Below are 26,511 nucleotides of genomic sequence, written 5' to 3'. Positions count from 1 at the left end.
CCCGTTCTTTATCATTTATTATTTGAAAAGAAACCTGAGCAATGCTGCTTTGATTTTGAACTCTGTTCTTTTTCAATAAAGAATGGGAATGGGATACCGCGGTCTAGCACCACAAGATGAACCGCAAACGCCATTGCGAGTCTAACACAGCGCTGTTTCGTAATCTACAAACCAGCTGCAGTTTCACACCCCTCTATAAACAGGGCTCTTCAGTGTCAGTGTTTATTTTAAAGTATGTGCTATGAGCTGGGTTGGGTTCGTTGTCAGGTTTCGCCACTTAATGCGATAAGACAGGAAATCAGTTGGATGGAACACACAGATTTATCTTTCAGGTAGAATGTAGATGAACTGCAGTATTACATGTAAAATACTTCTCCGTCCACTGTAACAAAGAGCACCTGTAGAACTCCTCTGTTTGTATCCTGGGACACTATCACCCTTCATTCAAATGTGCTTTATTTTGCTCTTATCTGCCCCCTATTTTACTGCATTTAATCCTGTACTTCAGAATACTGTAATCTGCCAAGTGTTTAACCTGTAGTACTTTGTATTTAATCACATCCTGATGTAACTATCACTATTTAATCATATCCTGATGTAACTATCACTATTATCTGCTGTATTATTGAATTGTGGTTTGTCACACTTGAACAAAAATTATTGTATTTCTTGCTTTTATTGTATTACTTGTATTGTAACACTTGAATGTATTTTGTATTTGCTTGCGATTGTAAGTCGCCCTGGATAAGGGTGTCTGCTAAGAAATAAATAATAATAATAATAATAATAATAATAATAATAATAATAATAATAATAATAATAATAATAATAATAATAATAATAATAATAATAATAATAGTTTACCACCGTTTTCCACTAAACTATGCATTTAAGATAGTTAACCATGGTGTGCCAAGCTTTTTAATATGCTTCACTATACCTCTCTGGTCTTTAATACTTTATTGCTGTGGTTTTACTGTGGGAAACTTTTATAAGGGGAGCCCCTCCTTATTGGCACACATGTCCTATAAGTCCTTCTGACTGGCATTAGATTATTATTATTATTATTTATTTCTAAGCAGACACCCTTATCCAGGGCGACTTACAACTGTTATAAGATATCACATTACTTTTACATACAATTACATTATTTTGTACACATTATTTTTACATACAATTACCCATTTATGCAGTTGGGTTTTTACTGGAGCAATCTAGGTAAAGTACCTTGCTCAAGGGTACAGCAGTAGTGTCCCCCACCTGGGATTGAACCCACGACCCTCCGGTCAAGAGTCCAGAGCCCTAACCACTACTCCACACTAGATCCGCACCCAGCTTGTCTGTTTACTGTCTGAGACGTCAGGCTGCTTTTTTAAGTCATAAACCATGATTCTTATTGCCTGTGTTAACTGCCAGCCTGTTGCATAATGAAGAGGTTTGAATGATGTTTCAATGCAGGACCCCACTGGGCTCAATGTAAAGCAGACCCCTTTCTGTGCTGCGTGTTTAAAGCTGTACTCACCGAGATCACAGTGATTGCAATGCCGCCGGCTATCAGCACCCCATCGCTGATGGATTCCGATTCCAGGTAGGGGTATGAGATGCTTGGGTCGTTGCAGAAAAACCCCCGCTTGTATGGGAGCACTGCGCCGAACTCGCAGGCAAAGAAAGGGAGGGACGCTGAAACACAAACACCACACAGGGTTAAGAATGCAGCTGCTTGAAACAGATTTGCATGTAGAAAAATTGAAAAAATAGTTTGGCTGATCAATTGTTGTGATATTGATTTTTTTTTTTTTGCATTGATTATTTATCAATTTATGAATTGCTCATTTAGCAGACGCTTTTATCCAAAGCGACTTACATAGACTAGGGCAGTGGTACTCAACTCTGGCCATCGAAATATATTCCAGTCCTGGTCTTTATTACAACCAGGTCCTAAATGGCCTCTTAGCAGCTTCAATTAACTATATTAGAACTTGCTTGGAGTAAAAACCTGGACTGGATTACTGGAGTTGAGTAGCACTGGACTAGGGGGTGAACTATGCCTCATCAACAACTGCTGCTGCAGAGTCACTTCCAATAGGACCTCGCTTGTTTTACGTCTCATCCGATGGACGGAGCACAAGGAGTACCAAACGAGCAAGATGGGCTGAATGGCCTCCTCTCGTTTGTAAACTTTCTTATGTTCTTCTTATGTTCTTATGAGTCAGTGGCTGAGCTGGGATTAAACTGGGAACCTCCTGCTTATCAAGCTCTTTTCTTTAATCACTGGACCACCAAGCCCCCAAATATTTATCGTAGTGGCATATTCATTATTATACAGCCAGTGTTTAAAAACCTAGTGCGGTTTTTTTTAGTGTTTTTTATTTATTTTATTTTATGTATCAAACTGTTTGAAATTGTTATTATTATTTTTGTTTCTTAGCAGACACCCTTATCCAGGGCGACTTACAATTGTTACAAGATATCACATTATTTTTACATACAATTCCCCATTTATACAGTTGGGTTTTTACTGGAGCAATCTAGGTAAAGTACCTTGCTCAAGGGTACAGCAGCAGTGTCCCCACCGGGATTTGAACCCACGACCCTCCGGTCAGGAGTCCAGAGCCCTAACCACTACTCCACACTGCTGCCCTATTGTTGCCAAGCAGATTGCAAAGCTTGATCTAATGAAAGTAATTCTCAGAATCCAGCTGCTCTATTTAGGTTTAAAATACTTTCTCTGCCATATAGTGTATTTCTAATATAAACAGAATGCTCTGTGACCGTACACAGAGAGCTGTGTTTACTTCACACTTGAGGATGGCTGTAAACAACCCCACTCTCTTCCATCATAAATTACCCTCATTCGTGGAAAAACCACAATATTCCACAAACGTTCTGCTATATTGGTTACAAATAAACTAATTTTGAACTCTGCTTCACAGACATCACCATTTGGGATCTTATAAAATAAACCCAAGCGAAACCATTTGCAGATCAATGGCGTTCCGAAAGCTTGGGAATAAAATCCAGCGCAGTACAGTGATATGGTCTGTCTAGTACTGATATGGTACTCCGATGGATTACCAGCAGTGTGTACTGATCACTGAACACTGCCATCCCATTGGAGGGTCAACGTTACATCACTGTGGCGCCATTGTATCAATGGCGGCCGTATCCCCTTGTGCAGCTACAGAGCCCTCTGCTGCAGTGAGTGAGTGCGTTCTTTAAATAAATCACCTCTTATTAGCAACACAATCACTTTGACACAGGAAAAGGGGGGGGGGGGGTCAGTGCTAATGCTGCTAATGCTTTACAAGCCCTCCAGTGGCCTGCCAGTGTGGTAATGTCACGTGAGCAGCTTGTACAGCAAGCCCTTTTTCCATTCAACTACATGTCTGTTTATTTTTCTGTTATCGGCGTGCAGTCAGAAAGATAAGACCCTGCTGTGAAGATCTGCTACAGGCCCCTGATTGCTGGAATAGTCAACACCTGATAGATCGGGTTAGCTTTTAAAAGTAGGATGGAGGTCGTGCAGTTGTGCAAGACTGATGTTGCATTGAATGGCACGCAGGTGACTGCCTTCAAAGCGCTACTGAGGTCTGAGTCAAATTCTAACTTTTTTAAGGTTAAAGGACCTAAAATAGTCCATTATGAAGTCCATTATATTCCTATGCAAACATGTTTTTTAAACTGATCAATAAGGCTTAACAGTACCCTTATTAAGCATCTAAAATGCTATTAGAATATGGATACATTACAAAAAAAAAATGTATAGGATTTTTTTATGATTTTATAGTATTTTTGTGATTTCTTTATCGTGGTTTAAGCCCGCCTGATTGACCAATCAGGTTACAGCAAATCTCCTATCCACATTCTAATAAAGGTTTGTCACAGTAAAAGTGTAATATAGGGTTTTTGCAGGCGTTGGTAAGCAGTCATGCTGTTGAGGATGAATCACTGGGATCCTTTAAGACCCGACTTGACAACGTTTTGAGATCAATCAGCTACTAGGAACCGGACGAGCGTGGACAGGTCGCCTCTCTTTTATACTTTATGAGATGGAAATAGGGAGCTTTGAAAAGGATGTCGGGTTCAATCAGACATTAATAAATTATTTTCAACCCTTGGAAAAGGCAGTATAAGGAAGAGCAGGCAGCTAGCATGGAGCTGGAGAGGACACCTACTTGATAAGCACTTTGGGAGCGAGAGAAAGAGCACAGCCCCTACCCCCTACCCCCCACCCTCCACCCCTCACCCCTCTCTCTCTGGTATCTACTTCATCAGCATGACAAGTATGTTCTGGTGCAGCCAGTGAATAGGAGCTCCGAGTGCATCGCTGGCATTCCAAGATGGGATCAGCGACCCACTCCCTCCCAAATGAACTCATCCCTCCAGCAACACACACACGCTGCTGAGAACGCACAGCTGTGGCCAACAGTTTTGCATCCCCTAGAATTTCGGGATTGACAAATGGAATCAAAGAAACTACACAATGATCTCGCACAAGTCTACCGGAAGCCATATGAAGCGGTGTGCAATTCAATATGTTAACGCAGGTTTCATTGGACTTTATCAAGCAATATGAGTTCATTCTATAAGGGGGATGCAAAACTGTCAGCCAGAGGTGAAATCCACTGCAGACAATCTCTTAAAGTGCAGCTGGCAAAATAATTCCACACGCCTCTCCTGTGGTGTGGTACCCTTCGTTATATAGGCTGCTGCAGGTCTCCCACGTCCAGTTTTGAAACAAAACACATTCTTACAAACCAGGGTTCATGTGCAAACAAAAAGGTAGCGGATCTTATCAGTAAGGAAGAGGGACAGCGTTTTTGTTTCGAGACCTGATGTACTGTCCCTGATTTACTTCAAGTTCTCATCTGCTTGTGGATCGGGGTGGGGCGTCATGCCTCATTGTTGGTGTTTAATTCTATATTAAACTGACCCAGGAAAGGGTTAAGTTCGAGCCATGATTTAAATGCCCATTCCCAGGTGAGAATGTGGAATAGAATGGAGAAGACTGTGAGCCGTGATTGGTGGTGCATTTAACAAATGATTCCATTTAGTTTGAATGAGGCAGGTGTGTCTATAAGGCTGCAGCTAGCCTGTCGGTTCAGTCTTGTAGAGGCTGGGGCTTAGGAAAGAGCACAAGTGGGTTGCAGCCAAGAGCAACTGTATAGTGTTTCTCAAATATAAGTCCTCAATAGCATCGCTATTTCAACAGGTGTCTGCCTTTTTGCCTGATCATGTCCCCAGCCGCCCCACCCTGGTAGCTAATGAATGTGCAGAAGATGTTAGATTCATGACATTATTTTCTCACCTATAATGACTTGTATTCAAGAATTCCACCTCTGATCCTGTTGCTGTGCGCACACAATACAAAACTCAAGGGCTCCACTGATTCAGCTTCAGGCCTTATCAATGTTAGAGCGCGTTTCCATTTTCCTCTGCATGCTTTGCTTTGCTTCACAAGTCCGAAGGGAAGACGTTCTCGTATTTTTCACAACGTACAAGCAATTTCCAGAGTGCTTTTGCTTGTTCCATTTAGAGCTTCCCGTTTAACAGAAATCATGAAGTCCAGGAAAAAAATACAGCCATAGTTACAGTCATCAAATGAGTAGGTCATTACTCATTTCTGTTTTATTTCTACTGAAGCGCCTCAGTTCTGTAGAAATTATATTTCAGTAAATGATAACATGCACCATTTATAGTAACACTGCGTCAGCATAGCACTAGGAGATAATATAGCACTGAGATCTCATCACAGCGTCTCCTGTACTAGCAGGTCTGAGACCGCATGGTGCTGTACTGTGTAATATAGCACTGAGATCTCATCACAGTGTCTCCTGTACTAGCAGGTCTGAGACCACGTGTACTGTGTAATATTCATTAGCAGAAGCCATTTCTTATTGTCAACTCATTCTTGTATTACTGTGGGATATACAGCTATGGCCAAGTTTCGAAATCTAACATGAAATACTGTACTACTATTAGGGCTTCCGGGAGACTTCTGCAATATCATAATGACGTCTCAATCTTAAAATTCTCGGTGATGCAAAACATTTGGCCATAGCTGTAGTCTGGAAATACTGGTGACTGTGTGATTTGAGTCATTTTAATTTGTCAGAAACAGTGTATTTCCGTAGAGTCCTTGTGAACTCTGTAGCATGACCCAGAAAGAAGTGCAGAAGTACAGTCTTAATAAATCATTTAGCAGACGCTTTTATCCAAAGTGACTAGCGGAGGAAACTATGCTTCACAACTGCTGCTGAGTCACTTCCAATAAGACCTCGTTTGTTTTACGTGTCATCTGAAGGACGGAGCCCAAGGAGGTTCAGATCCTTGCTCAGGGTCACACACAGCGAGTCAGTGACCGAGCTGGGATTGAACTGGGAACCTCCTGGTAACAACAAGCCCCTTTCTTCAACCACTGGCCCACCAAGCTACAATTACTTTAATGGTATTTTCAAATAAAAGTAATATTTTGTTCTAAATATTAAACTTAAAAGCTACGATTCATCGTGAGATTGTAAAACTACTCTAAGGGGTGCTACAAGTTTCAGACCTAAAAGTACATTTATACCACAAGTAATGAGGCTTTTGAAAGGGATGTGGATGAATTATTCAAAAATCAACGCCTCAGAAAGCCGTATGATTAAGAGATACATAACAATCTAACTAAGGGTGAACATTTAGCATTAAATGGTCTTCTGGAGGATAAATATACTGTTATTAAGCCAGCAGATGAGGGGGGGGTGGCACAAGATGTACATAAAAAGGAAATTGTAAGACAACTGACTGACAAAAAAAAAATCAACGAATAAAGAATGAAAATAAAGAGATGAAGAAATTCTGACATCATTTTTGCATGAGTGCGGCCGTCCGCAACTCCACCAGTCAACGGTATTGTAATCAAACTTTCCATCTCTGATCCCATTGCTGTGCACGCAATACAATGTTTGAGCACATTTCCATTTCACTTTGCATGCTTTGTTTTGCTTCACTGTGCTTCACAAGTCACAACGGAAGACATCCTCGTATTTTCACAACACACAAGCAATTTCCACAGGGCATTTAGTTCATTCCATTTCGAACTTCCCGGTCACTTTCACGCTGTAATTCCCAGGTGTTCTGAAAGCCGTTGCAGCAAACCTTGTCGAGAGACCCATCTGTTTACACAATACCATCTTATTGGTAATTCATTTGCATTCTCTACTTTGTATCTGCTGTTTTCAGACCAACCACACACCTGCCAAGTCTCCCGATGATGACTTGAATCTCCTGTACTGTATCTTACTATATCTTAATTCACTTACTACATCTTAATTCTTCTTTTTAGTCTTTAACAGGCCAAGAAGGGCATGATTTCAGAGGGTAATGTGCAGTCTGTTTATTGTGCTACAGCACATCAAAACAGAAACATTGAAAACATTTGAATTATCGAAGGGCCCTTATCCACCAAACTATAGACCTTCTGCAATTTGCTGTTAACACAGGCTAACTGAGATCTAATGGAATTAGTCGAGGGAGGAGCGCTGTTCTGTATTTAGATCCTCCAGCATGAAAATAAGCTGGCTGGCTGACACACTATTGCAGCTGCTGGATTAGTTAGTAATTCAGATCTCAGAATCTGTAGCCTGTGTTCTGGCAGCTGAAGCTCCTGTGAGTGAAACTCGGTCTGCAGTTTGCTTGCGGTCGACTCGGTCAAGGCTATAATTAACTTCTCATGAGTGAACGCAGACCCCCAGAGTGTGTCAATGTGGGACGCCACACATTCCTCCCGCTGTGCATTGTGGGATAGCTCACAGTCACCCCTCTAATAGCTTTCCCAGAGAGCTTTCTCCTCGATGTGACCTCATAGAACAGGGCATGGGGATTCAGCAATTCAGCAAAGCTAGATTCAAATCAGAAACATCAAGCCTATTTGGCGCCACATTCGTCAGTCAAATGGCTCGTATCTCATTGGTCATTCGATAAACAACGCGTCCAATGATGGGCAAGGAAGGGCTGTATATCTTACCTCAATCCATTACGTCCCCAATGTGTGGCAGAGCTCGCCTTCTCCTCCCCAGCCTCCACCTGCTTCATCTAACGGGGGAGGGCAGCTATCTTGCACCTCTGCCCATGGCTTCCCCACGGTCAGCATCTCCACTTATCTGTGAGCTAACGTATGGGCGAGGTCAAGATGTAATGAAAATATGCATGATGTAGTATTTGTTGCTTAAGCTTTGATAAATCATTCTATTCTACTGCATGAGTTTTCCTGACTGAATTAACGGTCTGAAGAGAACGGTTTTGTATCAGTCATAGAACTGATATCAGAAAAAAACAAAAATGTCTTTTCACAGGACACTGAGAAACATTAAAAAACAAGGCCTCCAGTGGAAACAGTGGTCCTGGAATTTATGAAGTTTCTTTTAGTATTTCTAAAGCCAGCACTGTTCAGTGTTTAATAGCTATGGGTGATGCAAGTGATCTTTCTTAATTGCATTTCAGGAATTGGATACTTTACATGCAAACAATGCAAGTTGCTGTCTAAAGTCGTACAGCATTGACATGGTACGTTGCTAAGCAACACAACACAAAACGCTCTGATTACAGCCTGCTCAGCATTCTAGGTGTGAACGCAAGTCTAGTAGGCTGTTTTAAATGGAAATATATTTACTGTAATCAACGCACTGCTTGTGCCTAGTAATGGCTGTGGAATTTCACACAGTAAAGACAAATACTTGTCAAACTACTTTCTGAAAAACTAAAAGAGCAAACCTGATTAAAATTAGTCCAACCCCGAGCAAATCACAGCCAGGTCATTAAGAAAAAATAAAAAAAATAAAAAATAAAAGAACAGATGATGTTTAAATAGAAAGACGCAGAGATGAATTCTTTGCTGTTTTATCGCCAGGGAGATGTGGTGTGTTTGTATTACAGAATGTCTCTATAAATCAACCCATGACGCACAGTCAATTAATTTCTGAAGTCATAGTATTTTGTATCTTGTAATTCTTGATATGTATTTTTTGTTAAGAAATAAATAATAACTTACACAAATTACAAGTGTGTACTACATCTGCTAGGTGTTTCCATTATTTTGTCCAGCCCGCTGTGCATTTTACACACAACATATATTTTCCCACACGGGAACTCAGAATGCGAAACCCTTATTGAACTTTACAGCCTAGTTTTTTTTTTTTTTATTTTCTCAAGCAAAACAGCTTCCAAGTATTTTGTCCCCTGTGTTTATTTATTTGATTAGATTTTTTCCGCTGTTAATGGAGGTCGTTGCTCTCAGTAAATTGATAACAGAGGCCAAGCGTTTTGATGTTGACTGAGAAACATCCTGGGTTGAGGATGTTCGCACCTGGTTACCAGATTTTTTGTAGGGGTTCGCTGCGTTCCTGTGTGTAGTTCCTATTGGGTTGTGAAACTGACTTTCTCCCTGCACATTCATTCAATCTATCGTTTTATATAGACGCATATTTCATTTGAAAACACTTTGCACTACACTCTGTTTGTAGGCTTAGACAGCCCCTTGTCGTTTCACCTGGAGATTGAAATTGTCCCCGCCCCTTCAGGGCCGTCTTTCCTGTCAGTAACCAATCAGCCGCTTCTGCTTCAAACGTGTGTTATTGAATTCATTAATACAGTAATTCTATCGAGTGTTTAATAGCTATGGATGCTTCCTCTAATGACTGGCATGCACTGCAGCCAGTAGGATGCTTTGAGCCTGAAGGAAGCCGCTGAGGTGAAATGAGCTAGGAAGTGCAAGTGTCTGGAAAGCAAGGCTAGCAAACTGAGAACAGATTAACAAGTTTTCAAATGAAAATGCAAGCTTGCAAACTTTGAAACTGTGCAGCGCTGGCCAAAAGTTTTGCATCACCCTGTAGAATGAACTCGTTTTGCTTCATGAAGTCGAATGAAGCCTGCTGAATAATGTTAACATATTGAATTGCATACCGCGATATCGTTTTGTACTTTCTTTGATGACATGGTGTTAAATAAAAGATCTAAATTAAGTTCACATAGATTTTTTTTTTTAATGATTTCTCAACCCTAAAATTATAGGTGATGCAAAACTTTGCACAAGTTGCATGAAAGGATTTGGTTAGATGGAACTGTGAGATTTGCAAGTCTCCTCCCAGGACATGCATAGGGTTTGATCTTATATACATCAAATTAGTCTGACATGTCACCTAAGCAAAAGAGTGCTAGCTGCAATGATAACGGAGCCCTAACAAAAAGAGTGTGTCAACCTGCCACCTCACCTCTAGGGGTCAGCAGGGAGCAGTAGGGGACCTGTAGCTAGCCTACATGCCTGCCCATTTTAAAATGATGTTCTGTGCGTGTGTGCGTTTTCCTTTAGGATTGTCATACGTTCTATGCTCAGGATGACACACCTGTACACCGTGGTTTTTCTTCACGCAAGGGTTTTAAACGTTTCAGCAACGATGTTGTTAAAAAAACTCTGAAGAATGGTTGAGTGAACTGATTCTATTTAGCCGAGAACAAAGAAGAATTGGGGGGGGAGCTGAGTGAAGTCTTTACAATCTTAAAATGCTTGTCTGGTTTCTAGCTACTAGGAACCAGACAAGCATTGATCTTCCCTTTCTGATTCGTACAGGGTTTGTCTGACTGTGTCTTTAAATGTGTGTGCGTGTTTCTGTGTGATGGGAAAGCCAGCCCATCTTCCAACCCCCCATCGTGTGTTTCTGGGAATCCGCTCTCTGGAATCTCTCCATGTTCTCAGTGCTCCATAGCTGAGAATCTGCTCCCGGGAGAGCTGTGTGCTATAAACAGCCCTGACCAGTGACCTGGGGCTGGACACAGCGAGCCAGAGTGCCGTGGAACTCAGTCGTGAGAGCACAGCGGTCAGCAATGCGGACCAGGTTCCCTTGGCGAATGTGATCTTCAACGGGAATGCATCAGTGGCACCATGATGGTGCTGAACTATCTACAGGGCATGAGCTACCAGATGTGCAATCAAAAGCTACAAATTCAAAACAGCTGCACATTATTATACACAGCAATGGAAGATATTGAGAAACTATTCTGAGACAACCAGTGTTACACATTAGATTCCACCATTTCATCCAAACAAATAGAAACAGAAAAGTATGGCAACGCACGAAGTATGCAGGTGTTACTGGGTAGCTCGCTGCGTGGAGCTCTATATAAGGCCCTTGGGTGACCGATCATTTTTAATTGAGGCAACATAAAAGCCAATAGCGATCAGTATTCAGTCATTGGTTGTTCCAACGCTCTGTTCACAATTTTACAGCCAATCAAAATAAAGTGATGGGGAGCGCATTCCTCTCCCAAATGATCTTCTCTGGCAGTGCAATACTATAATGGTTCTGTATGGTAGCATGGGAGTAGGGTTAATGATGTTGGTCTGTCACTGGTAGAAAGTGGTTATGCATGCACTGCAGAGCCTTTTTAAGGGTTATGAATAAGGACTACAGCAGTGTGCGTGTTCCACACCCATTGCGTCTCCACTGCTGGTAATGCTGAGGCGTGCTAAGCGTTCTGCTAGCAACAGCTCTGGAGAAAAGTTTTGCATCCCCCTCTATACAGAACAATTTTGCTTCATAAAGTCGAATGAAACCCGCTGAACCATGCTGAATTGCATACCGCGTTGTAGTTTTGCCGTGTACTTGATGAAAAACTGACAATATCATTTTGCAGTGTCTTTGATTACATGAGGTTAAATAAAAGCTCTACATTATGTTCGTATTTTTGTTGTTGTTGTTATGTCTTCTGTGGCCCCAGGCTGTAGCGCTTCTTCAGGGTGACACACTGTTATGTTATCTCTATACACACACTATTGGCTGAGGGTGCTTTTGTTCTGTGGCCAGCCAGACATCCTGGTGTTTTGAAGTCTGCACAAAAGAAGGAGCACACACCTGTTGTTCAGGTGTGCCTGGTCCTGGAGAACAGCTTGTCACAACACACGAGGAGCTGAACCCCTGAAGTGTCAGGACCAGGAAATCACGAGGCAACTTTATCAGGCACGGCTGCTGGGGATGCTTTCAAGCAATGCTTTCTGGAGCACCAAAATGCACGTTCTGATTTTCTGCAATGGGTATTAAAAAGATTGATACAAGAGTCAGTGGATACCACTGTATTGAGGATTAACTTTCTCATTGACCGAGAACCCTGTTTATTTAGAAAGCAAGAATGCGGAGTTGGGTGAAAAGGGTTTTGCCTCTTAAATCAACACAGGTTTCTTGGTTGACTGGGCTGAGATTAACATTAGAAGGACCGGAGATATACCTAGAAGCCCCGCAGCAATCTTTCTGACGGCTGTATTCAAAACACTGTAAGGAGTATAGTGAAAGCAGAAACAGTCGGATGTAATTAGTTTTTTTTATTATTGAGTATGTTACATAAACATCTGAAAAACCGAAGCGCAAAACAAGAAAATGTAAATAAATAAACATCTGAACAGACATCGGTTTACGACATACATATTTATAAAACTGAAACGATAGCAATACATTTTAACTTTTCAACAGCAATCGGTTTATTATCAGATGAGCAAAAGCAACTGAACAACGTAGATGAATAAACTTAGAAGGAAATGCTTTACAGATGCGCACAGCACAAGAAGTTATAAAAAAGTCTAATTTATTTTTTTCGACAAAATGGTATTCCTTTACCTTGAGTCTAAGGCTGTTCACAATCAATAGAGACAATGCGCTTCTCCACGTCGTCTTTCTGCACGGGGCACAGCTGCCCGAAGTTTTATTTTTATTGCACTTGCCAACCTGGCATTGGCGTCTCTTGCGGCTCTCAGCGGGGTTGCCAGCTTCAGCTGTGGGTACACGCTTGGCAGACTCCCTCTGTTCCAAATGCTTCTTGCGAGGTTCCTGTGCTAACTGTAAAATATATTCTCTCCTTGATAAATTCTTCTCCGTGCATTCTTTGTAAAGTACCCAGGAGTTGATGGCTGCTAGGTCCAATACATTGTAAAACACATGAAAAGGCCACAGTCGGGAGCCAGCTTTCACAGAATACTTCCGTGCCATCTGATCCTAAACATCAGCTACATATTTTGTTGCGTTGTAAAACTCCACGGTCTCTGGTATTTATTTTCACTCGTCCCGATGCTAATTGACCAAAGCAGCGCAGCTGGCAAGCAGGCGCCAGCCTTTGAGAAGGCTGATTGAAAAACAATAGACTGTCAGTCATTCACTCAGGCAGAGAGTAGAGACTAATCTGATTACAGCTAAACACATTGCGGACTGGTAAATAAAAATAATAAAGTAGAATACCGTTCTGTATAATCACAATACAGTTGTTTTCTGTGTGGCCGTCAATGTGACTGCTCCCGGGGCTTTTAGGTATAATGTAATATATCTCCTTTATTTCTGCACGCCCGCGTTTCATGTTTTGTGAGAATATTTAATACATACGGACAGAAAGGTACACAAACGCACAGCCCCATATGTGTTACACGACTGGAGAAAATTACATTTTAAAACCAAAATGACCGCCGCGGGGTTTCTAGTGTTAACTGGTTTCAGTTTGCATGTATTATCTTTTTATTCTGACTCTACCTTTACATCGTTTTTTACAATTGTTTTGAGTGGTTCCTAATAAAAACAAGAGACAGCGTCACTGATCAGCTACTTTAGTTCAAGTTTCCTGTTCTATCGCTGGCAATACACTAGCTGTGCACTAGATGGCGCTGGCACTTCCTAATAAAATTACACTGTGACTGATCTAGCCTGCATTGCACATGTCAGTGCAACTCAGCTAAAAGAATATTAGCAATTATTAAAATTAAAAAATTAAAAACATTTGAGTAATTTTAATAATCAGAAAAGGCTAAGGTTGCAGGAAAACAAGCAAGAAGCTACTGCAATAAAGCACAGTGAAAGCATGGTAAAGCATACTGCAGGCAAGCATTGGAAATCACAGAAAGTTACAGTGAAGCACACAAAATACAGCAAACCATAGTAAACTCTGCTAAATACATTGTATCACCACAGGAAAAACCAGGAGGAAATGACAGTGCAGATTGCCGTGGTAAACTCTTACCACGATGGGCAGGCGGTGTGTTAGGAGACAGGAAAATCCTTACAGGGCAGCTGATCAAAGCAGATCTCAACTCCACTTAACCTCTGACTGACCTGTAATATAGAGCTAGCTGCTCCCACACAGGATCTCTCAACCCCCTGCTCACTGAGGAGGGAACACACAGGCGAACGGACAGCTCCCAGCCTGTCACCGTCTCAACTGTTAGACGTGACACAGAATTGGACGCTGGAAAATACACCCGCAGCAGTGTCTTCATAGCGTGTGTAACAGTCTGCTTTTTGCAGTCCCGTTAACCACGGATCACTTCTACAATGTGCGTTTGATGCTGGCCGTTTTGAAATTCCCAGCTTGCGATTTTGTAATCTTAACAGTAAAGGACCCGTGTTTTAATTACATAACATTTGAATTTGAAGACATTGAGAAAGTAGAAATGTTTGTCAAAGTTTTTTACTTAGTGCTCCCTGGTTTTGAGGCGGTGTGGCTGTGGTTGCCGTTTGCACTATAATGTCATTCCATGCCACAGCACTGTTTTAAGGCGGAACACAAATTGTTTTGCCTATATCCCGGATATATGGGATAATGTGAAGTGTCAGCACGCCATTTCTCCAGTCCACCTTAACGCCCAAGTTCCGAGGCACTGGATTCTGAGCTCTCCTTCTCTCCCACACTTTCCTGAGCACAGAGTCACTCCCTCGCCTGTGTGTTCCAGTTGGAGCGTAAAAACCCTACGCCCAATTAAAAAGAGGAGAGGCTTTAATATCTGAAGCATGGTTTTGTTATCATTGAGATATTAGTTGCCAAGCGGAGCTGCGCGCTGGCAGATTGCATGAGTTTGTAACGAGGCCCAGTTTTTAGCTTCTTAACCACAGTTTGCTTAACCTGAGGACTGGGGAATCAATATTCACAATATTACCAATATACCTCAGATTATACTCAAGCGGAACACAGGCGTGTGTATATAGGACAGTTACATACAACCCCCCATCGCCTCATCTGTAAATTCAAAACTAGGGCTATCGGTACCATGTAATAATTGATAACCGTGACGCTTATCAACAGCAGAATATTACAGAATTTTGTTATGTGTATGGAAAACTACAAAGCGGTGTGTAATTCAGTATGATAACGTAACATTATTCAGCAGGTTTATGACGCAAAATGTGTTCATTCTATAGGGTGATGCAACACTTTTGGCCAGAGCTGCAGATTCTCTTATCAGGTCTGTCCATTTAACTGCACTAAAATATTATCTTCAGTACTTATTATCATAAAAATAAATACACGGAAATACAAATATTTTGCCATAGCTGTACCTCCTCTGCTGCTTGTGTCCGTCAATACAGTAATATTATGGTTTGATTGCTGTATAAACTAAAAATATGGGCTTGTGGTTTTTCCTACCCCAGGGAGGCTATCTACACAGCTGCTTTCCATACCAAAGTTCACTCTCCGTCTCAGGCCACAAACAAAAAACACATGCCTGTGTAATAACCTGTGCTGACTTGACAAGTATGTCACGTTGTGTCTGGCACCAGCTACAAACCTACCTTTCCTCTTTCAGTGCCAAAGAGCCGCTGCAGGTCTCGGCATGCTCTCCCGTCAGCGAGGAGCAGCACATGTACCTTTCCCAGGGTTTTATTCTGAAACTGAGACGCTATTCCTCTGTCGCTAGGATCAGTCTGTGGGGAGAAGCATGGACTGTGCCTATGTGGGTTTGTATACCCCTATTGAACTAACTAATTGTGTTTCATAAAGTTGAATGAAACCTACTGAATAATGTTAACATATTGAATTACACACCGCTTTGTAATCTTCCATAATACCAGGACCAGAGGACACAGTTGAGAATTAAGCAGAGATAGACTTACGACAGAGGGAAGGAGACTCTTCTTCACACAGAGAGTGGTGAGGGGATGGAATGGGTTACCTAGTCATGTTGCTGAAGGAGACTCTTCTTCACACAGAGATTGGTGAGGGGATGGAATGGGTCACCTAGTCATGTTGCTGAAGGAGACTCTTCTTCACACAGAGAGTGGGGAGGGGATGGAATGGGTTACCTAGTCATGTTGCTGAAGGAGACTCTTCTTCACACAGAGAGTGGTGAGGGGATGGAATGGGTCACCTAGTCATGTTGCTGAAGGAGACTCTTCTTCACACAGAGAGTGGGGAGGGGATGGAATGGGTTACCTAGTCATGTTGCTGAAGGAGACTCTTCTTCACACAGAGAGTGGTGAAGGGATGGAAAAATAGAATCACTGGGATCCTTTAAGACCTGACGTAAATGTTCTTATGTTCTTATATTTTGGGGGTCACACCGTTAGTAAAAGGTGTTCTCAAGAATTGCCATTTAAAAGATCAGTATTTGTTTAGTCTTACATACAGAAGCACCCACCAACAGAACACCAGCAACTGGCAGATGCAACTTATATAACAGCCTCAGCTTCAGGGATGAAACTGGCAAAGAACAGCACCACAGAAGCGTGCGTTTACATGTGGCTGGGTTTCTAACATATTGTCCAGATCTTGTCTTGTTTGAGCACGATTAGCTGTCATGTATGAACGAGAAAAAATACGCTGTGAGCATTGAGATGCTTGTAACAAGGAGGCTCTTCTTGACCAGACTGACTTTTATTGTTAGCGAACCTCGACTCACTAAACTCTGCAGTGACCGCGTTGCAGGTGAGGAACGCGTTGCCAAGTAGGACTAGAGTTTAGACTTGTTATCAAATGTTGTAAAAGCAAGCACAGTTCTAATTGTATATTTTCTAAAAGTCTTTTGAAATCTTAATAAGCATGTTCATGATTTACTTTAACGTTGGCTGAGTGCAATAATATCCCAACTGAACAAAAAAAAGAATTCCCTTTTATATATCGAAAAAATAATAAGTTAACCGTGTGATCTGTTCATTCTAGTGTCTCAGGAGACAGCACGCTGGTTTCAAAGGGGGGGAAGAGGAGGAGGAGGAGGAGGAGGAGGAGGAGGGGCTAAACAAAATGGAATATCAACCAGGGCTGTTATAAAGTCAAGTGCCCCCAAAAGGTCATTCTTTCAACACAACATTTTGAAATGTTACACGTTATTCATCTTGCACAAGTACACTGTACAGAGGCTACCCTGGACTCAGAGTGTAGCATTGAGTACGGGTATTGTAGGCAGAACGTGTATAGTGCATGAGTGTAGCAGCTGGAGTGGATTTCTCTTAAGCTTGCTGCAGTGCTGCTACATACAGTAAATACCGCTTTATATTTTGCAAGGCTGAGGAGTCAATAAAATAAATCAAATTAATCGCTTAAACCATTAAGTGTCACATTTAGGGCCAGGCTACTTTCTTTCTGTTTCATTTTTAAATGGCATCTAGCTGTTATTTAAATTTTCTCTTTAACTATATTATTATTAAAACCGCAAAAGTTAAGTCTAAATGTATCAAATTAAATCATACAGCTGATTTTTTTTTTTCAAAGAAAAATTGATTTGGGAACTTAATGGGTTAAGAAAAGTATTGGAACATTTTAAGAATGAGTAAACGTGAAAGACGTGTATATTTATGAAGAAACGGCACTACTTTTGTTGTGACATCTGTTTCAAAGCGTATTACCCCAGGGCTACAAACAGTTGAGATCTTCACTCACACTGATGAAGTCATATTACTTTCCTAACTATATGCATGGCATTTCACACAGTGACACCAGAAATCATTCAGTCAGCCTTAAATCCAATATCCATTGTTATATTGCAGCATTTTCCATTTAAGAGTTACTAAGAGTTACAGATTATTGAACTGACACTGAGTAGTTTAATTGGCACAAGCTGTAAGCCATCAAACCACAGCTCTCCGATCTTTTTGTCTACAAGAGTCATACAGATTACCGATTACATTTACCGGATTACTGATTACACTGTGACAACGCTTCAGTAGTTTTCTGCTTGTAAATGTGTCGCATGTTTGAAACACATCATCAATATTTTGTATTTTGGCTGTGCTGTACCTAAGACCACAGACTGCCCTTGTTTAGTTGGTTTTTTTCGTGTTTTTCAAACCTTTGAAATGGGATACCTAAAAAAAAACACATTACGGAGGTCAATGAGTCCTCAGGAATGAAACCATTGTAGGTTATAAGTAATATATTCGCGCGTTTTCCTAGACCTACAATTGTATTTGAAACGGATTACGTTAAGTACTGTGAGTAAGTTACTCGGAGTCTCCCACAGTGCTACTGGACTGTGGAATAACGTCATGTAAGACATGACCATGCTACACTTGACTTCGCTCCCCCCTCCCACCCCCTCCGGGGGGGCACGTATTCTGTCGTTACCATTCCCCCCCTCTGCATAGTTTTCCTTTGGGAAGTTTGTCAAAGTTGGAATGACAGAAATCCCAGGACGGGCCAGCAGCTGCTGTACAGTCAAAGCACGTGCGCCAGCCGCTGACAGCCCCCAAATTTGTATTTATTTATTTTTTTCAGTTGTAATTACGTGTCCGTTCGTATCTATAATACAGCCTAATGTTAATAATAGGGTTCTCAGCTGTTCAATCTTGTAAACTCCTTGAAGTGGAAACTGTGGCATCAGATACATGTATTCAATTTACACACGGTCTGTTTATTGAAATGTCACGGATTGCACTCCTCTCTCAAGCAGATATATTATAACACTGCACTGTTACAAATGCATTAAAAGCCAATACTATACACAAGACCGCACCAAACAGACCAAAAGTGAAAAGAATTACTTACATAGCAACCTGTTTGTATGCGAGAAAATAATTCTGTATAAGAAACATACTTCTCTAAGCGCCAAGCTAAAAAAAATACATGATGATTGAAATCATATAGGAATGGTAGCTGCTCTTTACCTACGATAAGGCACGCCACGTCCAGAGACACCAGCATTTTCCTCTGACCGCGTTTCTTATTGGGAATGTCAGCTTCTGGTTTGCTTGCTCCATTCTTTTTGGAAACATCGACTCCACCTGGGCACCCTTGCCGGAGCTCGAGTTCACCATCCCGGGTAAGGACGCCAGTTGCGGTCCGGCTGTAGTTACAGTTCTGCATGTCTTAATACTGCAGTTACAATCTCACTTCGACTTGCTACAGATGTTTGTGTTTAGCCTCCAAAGACGTACCGGCAAGTGCTGGTATACTGTTTAAACCTCGTCCAAGTTTTTTTTTAACTTGGATACATTTCCAGAAACATAAATCTTAAACAACAGGCGACACTGTTTTTGTTTGTTTGTTAGTTTATATTGTTTTCAATGTTTCAAACAGCTTCATGTTTGCACGGCGGAGTACGAATCAAAACGCAGACGGGAATACGACGAGATAATGCAATGTTATTGCGAGTCCCGAACAGGAGTTGCTTCCATTACTGTCCCGTGAACACTTTCACTTTCTAATACGCCATCACTTCCCACAATTATCTTTCCTTAGGATTTTCTTTCTCCCGAGACTCGGAACATTTATCTGACTCGCACCAGCACTGTCACGGTTTATTGAAACTGTTGCTGTGTTGTTGCGCGTCTTCTCTGACAACTGCTTGACGTTGTGTCCTGAAACGTTGCCCCCCCCTCACAGACCGCAGCCCCGCTCCAGTAGTCCATATACAGAGACTGCACTTTCCCTGCAATTCAAAACCCCCTCCGGAGATCGCTTTCCGTGAAGCTGCAAGTCACTCCCACTTATAGTAACTGTAGGCTATTTTGATTATTTCATGTGATCTCTCAGTACACGCTGCCAAAATACATGATGCAGTCCCGCCTCTACCTTGTCTGCAGAGTCCACATCCTGCCCCCCCCCCCCCCCTCTTTAGGGGCGCTGGAACTAGGGGTGCTGGGGGTGCGGCATGGCTTCCATCATAGAAAGGGGTTACAGTTTTGTTCAATGGCTTTCAGCACCCCCACTTTAAAATTGGTTCCAGTGCCAGTACGTGTATTTAAAAAAACACATTTCAGACTAGTGCACATTAAGACACTAGATAGATAGATAGATAGATAGATAGATAGATAGATAGATAGATAGATAGATAGATAGATAGATAGATTATATTAAACATACGTTATACACGTACAATATTAATATATACAAAACAGACTTCTGGTATCATTTTGTTTCCGCCAGTGTAATCCAGATTACAGTATATAGCCCATTTGAAGGTCACAGTGAGATATAGCCTCTTATGCAAACACGTATTAACACAGATCAATGCGTGCACATACAGTACTTATTAGGATGTATTAGACACCTAATCCATTCACGACAGCCATATCTGCCTTACACAAGCGACAGAATTATTACACAGTCAGTGGTCTTGATAAGGTGCTGCATTAAATTCGAATGAAACCTGCTTAATAAATGTTAACATATCGAATTACACGCCGCTTTGTAGTTTTCCATCTACTTAATAAAAAAAAAGAAAAACGTGACCTAAAATTCTAGGTGGTGCTAAACTTTTGGCCGGAGCTGTAGAAGTGGAAAGGTCAGCAGTCTGTGGTATTGTGCTATTCAAGAAACACCAGGGAGACGCGTTTTCAGGGACAATGTCTCGACTGAGATCATCCTGCTTTCCCATTGTTGTTGCCGAATAGCTGCACTCTCGCAGAGTTGTATATAGTTCAAGATAATCAAAGGACGTGCCAAGTTTGCAGTGAACAAGGGAGCTGTGTAGGTTCACGCAGCTCAATAAATATGCGATTGCTTAAACAGTAGTGACATAGTGCTCTCTAGTGGTAGGCAATGGCACTGCAACCATTTTTAACTGGGACTCTGTCTGTCTGTCTGTCTGTCTGTCTGTCTGTCTGTCAGCCCCAGATAGAACTACATCTCCGCACACTGATGCTGGAAGTTACCTAATGATCGTCCAATGGGAAGGATACAAAAGAGAGAGGTGGGTTTTAAATCTGACAGCAGAAATAAAATATATGTGGGTATGTTATACTGTCAGGAAAATGAAGGTTGGAGAATTCATTTATAAACAGCAGTTCTACAGAACCGGTATGCTCGCCGGCAATCTGTGACTCAAGGTCAGAGTGGATTGCAGACTGCAGGTGGAACCGGCTGCAGCCCCAGTTTGATACTGGGAACGAGATGAGTTTCCTAGTTACTAATTACTCAGATGTGTATGCATTAAAACACCGCAGGGTACAGTGTGCCATCCACAGGGTTAGTAAATCACACTGGTCCAGTACCCAGTCCTGAGTCTCTCTCTCCCCCCAGTTGAAATGGACTGAATGGCCTTGCCCTGCTATATGGACTGAATGGCCTTGTCCTGCTATATGGACTGAATGGCCTTGTCCTGCTATATGGACTGAATGGCCTTGCCCTGCTATATGGACTGAATGGCCTTGCCCTGCTATATGGACTGAATGGCCTTGTCCTGCTATATGGACTGAATGGCCTTGCCCTGCTATATGGACTGAATGGCCTTGTCCTGCTATATGGACTGAATGGCCTTGCCCTGCTATATGGACTGAATGGCCTTGTCCTGCTATATGGACTGAATGGCCTTGCCCTGCTATATGGACTGAATGGCCTTGTCCTGCTATATGTCCACAGAGACATGATCCAGGAGGAAGTATTACAGCGTTTCCATAGATCAGGCCATAGGAGGATTGGCAAACTCTATTTAAAGTAAAGCCTTCTAAATCAATGTTTTTAAGTGGCAGCACCAGTCTTACCAGTTCCAGCAGAAGCAGCACCAGTGTTACCAGTCCCAGCAGTGTCAGCACCAGTCCCAGCAGAACAGGATATGCAGGGATGGGGGGTTTAGACAAAAATTAGATTTTTGCCTCAGTAAAATCTATTCCTAGTCTTCTTGCTTAATGAATATTGTGCACAATACCCTGATGGACGGCTGAAGTCTCCGCGGCAGGACGAAGCAGGCCCGTCTGCCTTGCCTTCCAGTGACTCTGAGTCCGGCTGAGCTGACACAGGAGAGGGGCGGGCCTCAGACTCCGAATAATAAGTGCAAGTTAGTTCTGTTCTACTATCTGTAGTTTTGTTCTGTGCATATTTTTTTTTTCCTGTAAATTTATGCTATGAAAGTCTGTGTAATACACTTTCATATGCTGCGGTTTATTTGAGAAAATTTTTAATGTGTGTAGGATCTTTATCATGCAAGTTGCTTATATATTCAACCCTTCTATATGCCTTGTTTTCATCAGGCATTGAGGTTCTGCTTAAACATTTACAACTGCAAATGAAACGGTTTAATTATTTTTCCTCAAGTTAGTTTAATGTAAAAAACGAAATATAGCTTTTGTAAATTGTTCAGTAAAAATCAAGCTGAAATAAACAGCCTGCTTTCTACTATTTGTTTCCAGCACACAGAATCTATGTGACTCGTACTGAAGTGTGTGGAGGGCTGTACAGCAAGCCTTGGCTAATAAATGGTAATCTCTGATCAATACAGGTTTGTGGTCGGCTGTCCGAAGGAGTGCACTGTGAAGAGATGTAGAGCCTGGATATTTTTACCTCAGCAGATTTCAAAGTCATAACCACTCTGTTAACTGTGATAATAACTAAATAATAACTAAAATGATCTTTAGTTAACTGTAATGATGACTATAACTAAAATTAAACTAATAACTATAACTAAAAAAAACACTGGTTAAAAAACACAGAAGTGTTTGATACAACTAACTTGTGTGTTTTAATACAGATTGTTTTAATACAGTATTTCATTAATACAAACTTTCCAATGGACAGTCTAGTGAACTGTACATGCAGAACACTTTGTAACACAAAACTGCAGCCCTGCAGCTCTCAGAGCTATCTTTACACGTTGCTAAGAATCGAAACCACAGTGGTTTAAAAATAGTTAAGACAGGGACCTGATATTTTTATAAGTGAGGTTGAGAAACCACAAGCTGCACAAGTCTAGCAGTAGCTAAAGAAACGTCTGCTCTTGATAACCCTGTAAAGAACTGGCTGGGGTTTTTTGCCTATGTTCTTTTAAACTCTTTTTTCTATAGATCGCTTGTAGTAAACTATTTTATTTTCTCAAAACATTGCTTTCTCGAACGGTTTGATCGTTCAGTTTGACAGAGAATAGCAAAAATGATTGCAAAGCGTTACTACACCGTATACATTTCAACAAAAGGTGTATTGATAGGGCAGTAAAAACAAACAAACAAACAACTAAACTAAATTTCCCTGTTACAACTGCTTAGTCTTCTGTTCCTGAGAACTCCTAAGAACTTCCATTTTAAATCGAAAGCAGAATAATGCATTCTGATATGTGATACGACAGCCATTACTGTATACAGAGAGCATTAGAACATGAGGAAGATTACTAAGCTTGTCCAGTTCCTAGCAGCCTTGGTCAAGTCAGGTCTTAAAGGATCCCAGTGATTCAGCCTCATGACTAGGTAACCCATTCCATCCCCTCACCGCTCTCTGTGTGAAGAAGAGTCTCCTTCAGCAACATGACTAGGTAACCCATTCCATCCCCTCACCACTCTCTGTGTGAAGAAGAGTCTCCTTCAGCAACATGACTAGGTAACCCATTCCATCCCCTCACCACTCTCTGTGTGAAGAAGAGACTCCTTCAGCAACATGACTAGGTAAACAATTCCATCCCCTCACCACTCTCTGTGTGAAGAAGTGTCTCCTTCAGCAACATGACTAGGTAACCCATTCCATCCCCTCCCCACTCTCTGTGTGAAGAAGAGTCTCCTTCAGCAACATGACTAGGTAACCCATTCCATCCCCTCACCACTCTCTGTGTGAAGAAGAGTCTCCTTCAACAACATGACTAGGTAACCCATTCCATCCCCTCCCCACTCTCTGTGTGAAGAAGAGTCTCCTTCCCTCTGTCCTGAGTCTATCTCCACTTCTTTTCCAGCTGTGTCCTCTGGTCCTGGTTTCTGTGCTACATTGAATGTATTGGTCAGGGTTAACTGTGTCAATTCCTTTTAAGATTTGAAAGACTTCAGTCATGGCCTCCCTGAGTCTTCTTTGTTCTAGGCTATAGATTCAGTTATTTCAGCCCGTCTTCATATCTCATTCCTTTAAGCCCTGGAATTAGTCTGCTTGATCTTTGGTGGACTCTCTCCAGGGCCACAATGTCCCTTGGGTGCTGTGGTGACAGGAATTGTAGCACAGTCTCATCAGTGACAAAAAGACTATTTTAGTTGACTGTTTTAAACATTTCCAGTTCAAATATAATCAACCAACTTTGTACTTGATAGAGTATTGTTACATTTTTGGGTATCACTTTACATGAAGCGTCTGTAATTACTGTGTATTTACATAGTAGTTACATAGTAAAATAGATGTGTACTTACACATAATTACAATGGTATTATGCATAGTTACAATGCACTTAATGTGTAAATCTTTTTGTATGATATATGTGGTGTGTGTGTGGTATACAGTTGTATCAGAAAAGGGTAAGGGTTAGATTTTGAGATAGGGTTAGGGATAGGTTTACATCATGTAAAAATTGTAACTATGCAAATAACATTGTAATTGTGTGTAATCACACATGTATTTACTAAGTAACTACATACACAGCAATAAGAGACACATTTTTGATTGGAGTCATGACCTTCTGTTTCAGAGAACAAGAACTAATTTGTGCAAAAGTTTATTCATTTTGAATCGACTCCAATTGTGAGAACAGCAGCGGTATTCTGTCACCTTGACCTGGAGGTAAAACGTTCCTGTCACTTAGTTTCATAAGAACATAAGAACATAAGAACATAAGAAAGTTTCCAAATGAGAGGAGGCCATTCAGCCCATCTTGCTCGTTTGATTGTTAGTAGCTTATTGATCCCAGAATCTCATCAAGCAGCTTCTTGAAGGATCCCAGGGTGTCAGCTTCAACAACATTACTGGGGAGTTGGTTCCAGACCCTCACAATTCTCTGTGTAAAAAAGTGCCTCCTATTTTCCTTCTGACTGGTGACTTCTTTAGCTTGTGGCATATGTGAAAGACATGCAGAGTCGTTTAATATAGTGAGTTCTCATTGCTGCAGATAAATACGAAGCTAACAGTTATTTCAAAATGTCGACAAAAAAAACGGTTCCCTTTATAAACCAGGATATCATCAAAATATGAAACAAGGCCTGATGATGACGACTCAGTCCTTGTGGAGTTTTAACCAAGATCTTCTTGGTATATGTGTTAATATTTAGAAGGGTCAACAGTGAGAGAATTTGTCAGTTAAATAATGAAGTTAAAAATAGCCCACTTCTTCAAAGAGCTGTATGTTCAGTATCTTGTTAATCGTAATGCACTTACTACGCTCCCCTGCCTCCCGAGCCCGCTCCTTCTCCACCCTTGCTCCGCAGTGGTGGAACGACCTTCCTACAGATGTCAGGACTGCCCAGTCCCTGACCACATTCCGGTGCCTCCTTAAGACTCACCTCTTCATACAGCACCTGTAGAACTCCTCTGTTGTATCCTGGGACACTATCACCCTTCATTTAAATATGCTTTATTTTGCTCTTATCTGCCCCCTATTTTACTACATTTAATCCTGTACTTCAGAATATTGTAATCTGCCAAGTGTTTAACCTGTAGTATTTTGTACTTAATCATATCCTGATGTAACTATCACTATTTAATCATATCCTGATGTAACTTTCACTATTATCTGCTGTATTATTGAATTGTGGTTTGTCACACTTGAAAAAATTATTGTATTTCTTGCTCTTATTGTATGAATTGTATTGTAACACTTGAATGTATTTGTTTGCGATTGTAAGTCGCCCTGGATAAGGGCGTCTGCTAAGAAATAAATAATAATAAAAAATAAATAATTACTAGCCACTAGATGGCGACCTAAGCACAGCAAACATATTTGATTCCTTCAAGTTTTACTCCTACGGCACAACAGGAATTTCTCCAGATCAGTGTGCATGAGTCACTCTCACAAGACGATGTCGTCATTGGCTAGAGATGTCAGTGGAAATGGCTCATGGATATTGCATCACTGCTATCTGAGGATCCCTGATTTAAGAATGTGTCAGACGAATATTTGTCATAGATTTTGAAGTTTGACTTTCTCCTCAGTGCATTTTTATATTGTAGATAATTGCAGTGCTGGGGTAGACATAAGCAGCCGTACTGCGTATCTGCTGTCTAGAAATGCAACAAAAGGGGTTCGAATTAATTCTAAAAAAAAAATGAAATAAAATGTGAAAAATGTCCAAACAGAATGTGGCAGTGAGACAGGTAACATCTACCCCCTGTAGTGAAAGTGCATTGAGAGAACACAACTGTATACCCACTGTAAATACACTATGTCACTGCATGCATTCTGCATTCTGTCAAAGAAAATTAGGAGGTTATACCTCACTGCGACCTTCAAATGGGCTGTATACTGTAATCTATATAACACTGGCTTATAATGTTGTTCAATATGGGGGAACAAAATGATACCAGAAGTCTGTTTTGTATATATTGTAACAGAGTAGAGGGGATGAAAAAGGAAAATGTAGTCCTGGGGTTAAATGGCTAGCAGGACTACATCCCCCCTACCGT

The 26,511-nt window shown here is 41.3% G+C and overlaps 1 protein-coding gene across 1 annotated transcript in view; it reads right to left on the bottom strand.

Annotated features, from left to right (window-relative positions):
• Positions 1–19,686, bottom strand: part of LOC117966882 (phospholipid phosphatase 3-like) — a 31,407-nt gene extending 11,721 nt beyond the window's left edge. Inside the window, exons 1-2 of the mRNA XM_034913730.2 lie at positions 18,882–19,686; positions 1,523–1,680 (exon numbers count right to left, since the gene is read on the bottom strand). Coding sequence (XP_034769621.2) covers positions 1,523–1,680; positions 18,882–19,080 — 357 coding nt within the window. The 5' untranslated portion in view covers positions 19,081–19,686. The remainder of the gene's footprint in view (positions 1–1,522; positions 1,681–18,881) is intronic.
• Positions 19,687–26,511: the final 6,825 nt, after the last annotated feature.

The sequence above is a fragment of the Acipenser ruthenus genome, chromosome 34, assembly GCF_902713425.1.
Source record: "Acipenser ruthenus chromosome 34, fAciRut3.2 maternal haplotype, whole genome shotgun sequence".
Lineage (NCBI taxonomy): Eukaryota > Metazoa > Chordata > Actinopteri > Acipenseriformes > Acipenseridae > Acipenser > Acipenser ruthenus.
The sequence above is the reverse complement of the archived record's forward strand: the minus strand, read 5'-3'. Positions and strand labels throughout refer to the sequence as shown.